Raw genomic sequence first — 9,210 nt, forward strand, 5'->3', positions numbered from 1 at the left:
CTGCTTAGTGCTCACTGCTCAGACTGAACACTATGATTGAATGGGAGAGAGTGATCTGAAAGGCCCTGCTCGTCCTACCCCATTCTGAAATGCAAATAGTGTAACTTGTGTCGTGGCGCAGCAGTCTTGGAAGGCGCCGTGTGTGTCTGAGAGTGTGCTCACATTGGTCTAGCTGCTGAAACTCATTTCATCTGCTCTCCCTGCTTCGCTTACAACTCCGCAGGGCAGCCGGACAAATTACACCAGCTGATATAGGTCTGTCTTTTAGAATGGAACTTAAACAGAATAGTCAAGTATCCCAATTACACTGTCTGTAGGAAAGAGATTCCCTCTCTGTAGGGAGATATGGGAGGAAAGTTTAATGATCTTGAATGACTAGCCTAATTGGTCCACACATTTAACCAACCGCATAACTATTGAATGCTATTAGATCATTCCATACTTTCATGTTTTTTGTTAGATGGGTTAGCCTAATAAAGCAGTTGAGAAAGGGGGGGGCTGAGTGGATTGGACCATTACCCTGTGCTATACTTTCATGAAATGCCACATTAAATGGATAGTGATGCAAAACATACAGTTTTTGCTCTGTATTCAAAGTCCTCTATCTTGACAACTTGACTACCGACATGCACACATTCTTGGGATTGTATTAACAGTGAACTAACTAAGAAAATACTCAAATATTTTCTCTTTAATACTTCTCCTGTCCTGCAGGTGGTGCGCACGGAGAAGAACAGCCTCAACAACCGCTTCCTGCCCTGGGACGCCGTGGAGACAGAGGCCATCTTGTCCATCGACGACGACGCCCACCTCCGCCATGACGAGATTATGTTTGGGTTCAGGTCAGTTAGAGGGGAGTCTGGGACCAGTCATTGGATCCAAAGCTCTTTGGAGATAGAAAGTGTACTTTGTTTTGTGCCTCATTGATTTTCAAAGAGATGCATTTTTCTTTGGAACCCAGCAGACCGATCTGTCTACAGATATCGACAAGCATCGTGTGAATCGACACTTATTCCAAAAGTAAAAAAAATATATATATATATATATATATATATATATATGACCTCTGCTGCACGTATATATATATATATATAATAATGAAATAATGAAAAATAATATACTCATGAAAAATAAAAATAATCATGAAAAAACGCACGCTGACATTTTAAAAGCATTTTCAGCTCAGTACCAGAGCATAAACCAAAACATGGCACTAATGCAACTGACCCTGACAGATCAACAAGAGAGAAATGGACCATGTTGACTTTCAAACACCACATGAGCATACAGTACTAGACTTGCCTCACCTTGAATATAACATCAGGGCCATGTGCAAAGCTACATTATGGGATTCAAAACAGAGGAGAGAGAAAAAAGCTGAGCTAGGGAATGTAACACCTCTCAAATCCATAGACGGCGCTCTACACGCAGTGACTGGACATGTTTGTTCATATTTTTAAACCATATCTTGAAGCTATACGTACTTTGTTTCCATTCTTTGTTGTTTGTAAACAATGGAGAAATACAACATTGGCCTATAATTTTGGGTTATGATAAAGATAGATCATTGCCCCCTAAGCCATTTATTGATAAGTTACATTCTTCAAGAATCAATGGGTAAATATTGATTCCTGACCATTTTGAACAGCTTCCCAAAATCCCCGACTGCAGCATTGTCCACAGGTTTTTACCACTTTTGCAGCGTGTCCAGGCAGGCACCGTATGAATGGGGTCATTTGTCATGAAGTATCCTGTAATCATTTTCCCCCTCACCTAGAACCACGTTCTATAGCGTGGGTGTAATGGGAATGTACTAGATCTCAAAGGGAAGGGGTTATACTCTTGTACGTGCCAAGCATTTTTCAGAGACTTCCAGAAGTAGGAGCGTGTCGTCTGATAACAGCATGTAGCTGTTGATACTCCCCAATCAGTGAGCACGTCCTTGTAGTCTCGTGTGCGTCTGTGTGCACGTCCGAAAATAATACACAACAGAACACATATCTCTTCTCCTTGTAGATTGCCGTCCTCGCTGACGAGCTGTGGAGACCTTTTTGTCAGCTGTATGATAGTCCTTATAGGCCTATGTGTACAATACAATATGAATATATTGTGGTCTCATTTTGATGCAATTCTCCTCAGCTCATTCTCCCCAGTATATTGCTGCCTTTTTCGTCATGTTTCTCTTGGTCTGGTTGTGTGGATCAGGGTGTGGCGGGAGGCCAGGGACCGCATCGTGGGCTTCCCCGGGAGATTCCATGCCTGGGACGTCAACCACCAGTCATGGCTCTACAACTCTAACTACTCCTGTGAACTGTCCATGGTGCTGACGGGCGCCGCCTTCTTTCACAAGGTACTCCCCCTCTTCCCTCCCCTGTCGTGACACCTTTCAACCCCGTGAGCCCTGACCTCTGCTGCACGTAGCTCTGTTCGGTGGTCCTCTGTAACTCAGGTGGTAGAGCATGGCGCTTGCAACACCAGGGTAGTGGGTTTGATTCCCGGGAAAACCCGTAATGTAAAGTGTGTCGGCGACTGCAAGTCACTTTGAATAAAAGCATCTGCTAAAAGGCATATATTATTATATCATAAAGTGTATTCGGAAATACTATTTTCCACATTTTGTTGTGCGTTGCAGCCTTATTCTAAAATTGATTAAATGGTTTTCCCTCATCTACACACAATACTGCATAATGTTGAAGCAAAAACAGGTTTTTAGACATTTCTGCTAATATAAAAAAAACTGATATCACATAAGTATTCAGACCCTTTACTCAGTACCTTGTTGAAGCACCTTTGGCAGCGATTACAGTCTCAAGTCTTCTTGGGTATGATGCTAAAAGCTTGGCATCTGTACTTGGGGAGTTTCTCCCATTCTTCTCTGCAGATCCTCTCAAGCTCTGTCTGGTTGGATTGTGAGCATCGCTGCACAGCTATTTTCAGGTCTCTCCAGAGATATTTGATTGGGTTCAAGTCTGGGCTCTGGCTGGGCCACTCAAGGACACTCGGAGACTTGTCCCGAAGCCACTCTTGCGTTGTCTTGGCTGTGTGCTTAGAATCGTTGTCCTGTTGGAAGGTGAACTTTCGCCCCAGTCTGAGGTCCTGAGTGCTCTGGAGCAGGTTTTCATCAATGATCTCTGTACTTTGCTCCATTCATCTTTCCCTCAATCCTGACTATTTTCCCAGTCCCTGCCTCTGAAAGACATCCCCACAGCATGATGCTGCCACCACCATGCTTCACCGTAGGGATGGTGCCAGGTTTCCTCCAGATGTGACGCTTGGCATTCAGAACAGAAAATCTTGTTTCTCATGGTCTGAGAGTCTCTAGGTGCCTTTTGGCAAACTCCAAGCTGGCTCTGTCATGTGCCTTTTACTGAGGAGTGGCTTCCGAACTGGCCACTCTACCAGAAAGGCCTGATTGGTGGAGTTCTGCAGAGATAGTTGTCCTTCTGGATGGTTCTCCCATCTCCACTGAGGAACTCTGGAGCTCTGTCATTGTGACCATCGGGTTCTTGAACACCTCCCTGACCAAGGCCCTTCTCCCCTGATTGCTAAATCTGGCTGGGTGGCCAGCTGTAGAAAGAGTCTCGGTGGTTCCAAACTTCTTCCATTTAAGAATGATGGAGGCCACTGTGTTCTTGGGGACTTACAATGCTGCAGGAATGTTTTGGTACCCTTCCCCAGATCTGTGCCTCGACACAATCCTGTCTCTGTGCTCTACGGACAATTCCTTTGACCTCATGGCTTGGTTTTTGCTCTGTAATGCACTGTCAACTATGCAACCTTATTTAGACAGGCGTGTGCCTTTCCAAATCATGTCCAATCAATTGAATTTACCACAGGTGGACTCCAATCAAGTTGTAGAAACATCTGAAGGATGATCAATGGAAACAGGATGCAGCGGAGCTCAATTTCGAGTATCATAGGAAATGGTCTGAATACTTATGTAAATAAGGTATTTCTATTTTTTAGGTTTATTAAATGTAAAAAAAAAAAAAATCTTAACCTGTTTTCACTTTGTCATTATGGGGTATTGTGTGTAAAATGAAGAGTAAAATGTTTTATTTAATCCATTTTAAAATAAGGCTGTAACATATCAAAAAGGGAAGGGGACTGAATACTTTCCGAAACCTGTCTTCTATAAGAGACATCACCCTCATCCCTCCTCTCCATGACTTCCTTGTACTTTCTTTGGTCTGACCTGTCTCACTCTCATTGTACCTGGGCCATATTCATTAGGCACCAAACGGAAGAAAAGAACATAAAACAGAGGGATGACTTGTCCACTGGACTCGCTCATTTTCTGTTGCATTTTCTTTCTTTTTTTTTACATTGAGTGTTCTAATGAACGGAATGCCGGTTGATTCCCTCATATGTTTTGTCTCTCTGCTGCAGTACTACGCGTACCTGTACTCGTATGTGATGCCTCAGGCCATCCGCGACATGGTGGACGAGTACATCAACTGCGAGGATATCGCCATGAACTTCCTGGTGTCACACATCACCCGAAAGCCCCCTATCAAGGTCAGTGGGGCGCACACACACACGTATACTCCAAAAAGACACACACACCCCCGGGCACTGTTTATTTATATTTCTGCTCACTTAGCCAACCATTACTCAACCTGACATGCTCAATATTCTGTGGCAAATTATAAATCAGAGCACAACAAGATTGGATTGTTGCCCTACGCTTGCGTTTCCCTCGACATCTATTTGCAAGACATTTATATTAGCATATACATATTTATGGCTAGCGGACTAATTATGCCAATCGAGCCAGGGGGAATTTTGGGACCTGGAATCTTGGAATATTCCCAGGTGTTCCATTCCGGAATTAGAGCAGGCTTCGATGGCGTGTGTGACTTGACAGCAAGTTGGCCATGGTAAGAATAAGGCAGGTGAATAATGCATGTGGTGGGAAGTAACCTCCTATAACCAATGAGTGACTTTCCTTTTCCTGGAGAACCAACCCTAAGAGTCAACCTTATTTTATGCACTGTAATATGTGTCGCGGTATTCAATTCTGTGCAAGTATTCTGTCCCAGTATTCATTGGCACACACTGCCATATTTTACGACCACATGTTCATGGTATCGACAAAGCAATCAAAATGGTTGTAGCATTGTGATTAGATACACACAGACACCACCCTTTCCATTTCCTCCCTCTTAGGTGACGTCTCGTTGGACCTTCCGCTGCCCCGGCTGCCCGCAGGCCCTGTCGCACGACGACTCTCACTTCCACGAGCGCCACAAGTGCATCAACTTCTTTGTCAAGGTGTACGGCTACATGCCCTTACTCTACACACAGTTCCGCGTGGACTCTGTGCTCTTCAAGACACGTCTGCCCCACGACAAGACTAAGTGCTTCAAGTTCATCTAGCCCAGGGCTAGGCCCAGCTAAGGAAGTTGGGCAGAACGGAGCAAGAGAATGAGGAACTCGGGCAAAACGGAAGAGGGAGCAGAGAGGGCTGGTTCTGAGATGGATGGAGGTTTGGGGGTGAGGGCATACACCTAAGAATTGGATCTAGGATGTACAATAACAACCCTCTCCAGTTAATTGGCTAAACCCCCTCAGAGCCGCCCCCCCCACACCTTTACTGGAACCCCTGATAGGCTGGAAGCAGAGAAGGGCCGCTGCCAATCAAAAAGCCTTTTCATTTGTTTTCTGTCCTCATGTCATCTGTGTGTTTTATCAGCAACCACTACAGATTCAATTTTTTGCGCCACTTTTTATGGGCACGAGGGGTGGTAAACACTGCCTACCCAAGGACTTAACTTAACTCTCAGAGCCAAACTCAAACTGACAATGTAAACGACTGGTTTTAAACTGACACAGGGAGAGCGAGACCGAGAGACAGTGGACTGTCGCAGTGGGTCCTGAGCTCCTGAATCGCTAGCTAGACATGTAACCTTTTGGGAGAGAAACAAAGGGGCAAAGGCATATATGGTTTGTCATTGCACTCATTTCTTTATTTTATTATTTTTTTACTCATTTTACATTTATATACTCTACTCTTGTATATGAAACCGCGAGAGAAGCACTGATGGTCGCAGAAGTATTTTTTTTTCGGTGATCTTGTTTTTTTTGTTTTTTTTATGTGGTGTTTAATTTTGTAAATCCCAATCTCGACGTGGGATTATCAGTCACCAAGACCCTCTTGTCGTTGGCAGACCCATAGAAATAGAATTACTAGAATGGGCAAAGCCCCTCAGACCATGGCATTCTCAGAGTAGATTTTGTTTCTATGGGCAGACCGAAGCTAACTCCAGACAGAGTCCCGTTTGTCACTCTGCCTCTCAATGACTACAGATGGAGACTAAAGAACAGGATTATTAGGCCACAAGTTCTATATATTTACCCCCTCCCCCCTGCCCCGAAAAAAATTGCTCAAATATTCATAGGAAAATGGGAAAGCAATTACCTTACACGTTTGTGAAGGCTACAGCAGACTACAATGGTTTTAAGCTGGACCGAAACACTTAGTAGGCCCTGTTGTTTTCAGAATGGTTGTCACCAGCCGTCACTGAGTGTTTACACGGCTTTTTGTGACTTTTTGGATCTTGGTGGTATTAGGCTACCTATCAATGGTCGGCTTTAAATGGCGGGGGAGTCGTTCCTATATAGTCCTCTAATGAAGTGTTCAGTAATTGAGGAGGGTGAACTTACCCCTAGATTCTGATATTGGGTCAGTTTTGCATTTCACCCACCAATGGTTAAAGGCCCAGTGCAGTGAAAACCGTTGATTTTTGTGTTTTATCATGTATTTCCACACTGTGAGGTTGGAATAATACTGTGAAATTGTGAAAATGGTGATCTGTTTGAAAAGACAGACAATTCAGCCTGTTTTGGTGGGAGGGAGACCTCTCTGCCAATAACAGCTCAGACCACTGCTCTTTGCTAAGAGGCTATTTTTGTTTGTTTTCAATTAAAATGGTCAAAAAGAATCACAGTAAGGTACTTAATTGTTACCCAGAAGTGATTTGATATTGAGATAAAAATGGCTGCATTGGACCTTTAAGGTTAGGATTGGGGGAGGAGAAGCTGATCCCAGATCTGTACCTAGGGGAAGACTTGACCCCGGAACATTTAATAATTGTTTCAATTGGGCACTTTCGGGAAACACAAGTCTAAAAATATCAGACCTTAGTGCAAGGAACTGAAAAACAAGCTTATTTTGGTGTTTCTATCCCTCATCATCATCACAGTTCCATTCAGTATTAACCTCCAAAATGAGCTGCTTCTCTGTACAGCGTCTCCACGTCCGGTCCCTCAAGTTTCATTTTGTAACGATTGATGTAAATCCCCAATGAATGTTTTCTTTGCCAAATAGGTACGATTTTAACTGCTGAAAAACGGCACAATGTGAACGCTTGTTAATAGGATGCGGTCTGGTACACCCTTGCCCCCTCACCCCTTTTAGACAGTATCCCCCCACTCCCCACTCTTAAAAGAAAAAAAAAGAAAAGAAAGTTGACTCCCCCCTCACCAATTGAAATGGCAGTGCCTATACAGCCCTTATAAATTAACGTGCTTTGACCTTTTCTGGCTTCATTCCATTGATTTGACTTGAGGATCTAATCTGTAACACTAGATCCTTTATTTGAGATGATTCAGGAGATGTGACGACACTGTTGATCAGCAATAGGAAACTATTTGATTCTGGGAAGTTCAAACTATGGAACTCCACATTATCGTCTGTATATTTATTGAATTGAATATATAAAATGGGTATACTAAGGCTTGCTTCTGAAGGGGTTAACTTTGTGACTAGAAATGATGACTGCAATAAAATGAAACGTGATCTTGGTCAACGGAACCTCCTCACCTGACTGACCACGCATCACTGGTCCACTTCAACATCTATTCCGCATTGGTTCAAAGTCCTTTCATTGAAATGATGTGGAAACAACTTTGATTCAACCAGTGTGTGTGCCCAGTGGGGGGGGCCTCATTAGAACACTAACGAGAACCAGCAGGTGGCCTTGACAGCTCGACTTAAAACTCTCCCTAAAACACATCTCTAGCCTACGCCAATCCTAACCTGAACCTTTTTAAGAGGTGAAAAGCAAAACTGATCTGAGATCAAGTCTTTGAGACCACTACAGTCTGGGTATGTGCTCAAACCTGTTTTTGACTGACTCGGTCAGCCCATTTGCAATAATGTGCACTCACACATACCAGTGACTTGAGTTTGAGCTCCAGATGCTGTCTGAAAAATTACCTGGCTGACAGACACACTCCTAACATTTCCAGGGGCAGGGAGGGGTCGACTCGGGTGACGTCTCATGCAGTGCTTTGGAAGTCCCACCTCTCCCCTTCCCATTTTCCCCCTCGGCGGACAATGACACAGCTGGTTTTTCTAGTGTCAACAGATGAAGAAAGAGGGCCAGAAAAAAGCCACCAATCATTCCTCTAGCTAGCTGTTTAAGTGTTCTGAAACTATGCGCTCATGGGACTGTTTCCTCCAACACACCCAGCCCTGAGTCTTGTTCATTAGGCACCAAACAGACTGAAACAGGAAGTCCCTATCTGGAGTTGGTCCAATACATTAAAAAATTAAAAAATCTAAAATAAAATAAAAACGCTTTAAAGCTGTTTGCTAGTGTGCCCCAATGAATATGACCCTGGGCTAGGCTACCTGCCAACTGCAACTACTGCTGCCTGCCCTGTTCTGTACCAGACTGACCACTGATGACAGGGTAAAACAAACCGTTGAAGGCCAGACATGGAATTAAAATCTCAACGTTAGTTTAAAGCGTGTCTCTGACTCGTGTTGTTCTTTTGTCATCCAACTCCCTGTCTCCTCCTTTCACCGCAGAAATGAAAAAGTAGGCATACATTTCCTGACGTTCTCTATTCTCACACGTTATTAGCCACTATGAGCATGTTCAGCTTCATCAATGGCACTGGAAGTTAGACTCTGGGGATTTACTTCAGTCAGCATACTGGTGGATCTCAGCGCAATATGTCACCCATCTCTCCATGACTCCATGCTGCGAGGTGTGGCTGCACACGGTAGAAACCCTGACCCAATGGGTGTGGGGCGTTGGGCAGCAAGCCTGAACTAAACACTGAGCCACTAACATCACAAGAGGGAGAGATGAGACTCCTCCCCTCATCTCCAGCCAGGAGAGCGAGGGAGGAGGGGGTTCTTGTAACAGTAAAGCCGGGGTGTGGTGCTAGTACGAGACTCTAGTGTTCACTTCTGCT

General features: G+C 44.2%; 1 protein-coding gene across 1 annotated transcript in view; it reads left to right on the forward strand.

Moving 5' to 3' along the window:
- The window catches only part of LOC112250478 (exostosin-like 3), a 42,236-nt gene extending 33,476 nt beyond the window's left edge, over positions 1-8,760 (forward strand). Inside the window, exons 3-6 of the mRNA XM_024420663.2 lie at positions 715-842; positions 2,206-2,350; positions 4,390-4,518; positions 5,170-8,760. Of these exons, the coding sequence (XP_024276431.1) occupies positions 715-842; positions 2,206-2,350; positions 4,390-4,518; positions 5,170-5,379 (612 nt within the window). The 3' untranslated portion in view covers positions 5,380-8,760. The remainder of the gene's footprint in view (positions 1-714; positions 843-2,205; positions 2,351-4,389; positions 4,519-5,169) is intronic.
- Positions 8,761-9,210: the final 450 nt, after the last annotated feature.

Source organism: Oncorhynchus tshawytscha, linkage group LG05 (assembly GCF_018296145.1).
Source record: "Oncorhynchus tshawytscha isolate Ot180627B linkage group LG05, Otsh_v2.0, whole genome shotgun sequence".
In the NCBI taxonomy this organism is placed as follows: Eukaryota; Metazoa; Chordata; class Actinopteri; order Salmoniformes; family Salmonidae; genus Oncorhynchus; species Oncorhynchus tshawytscha.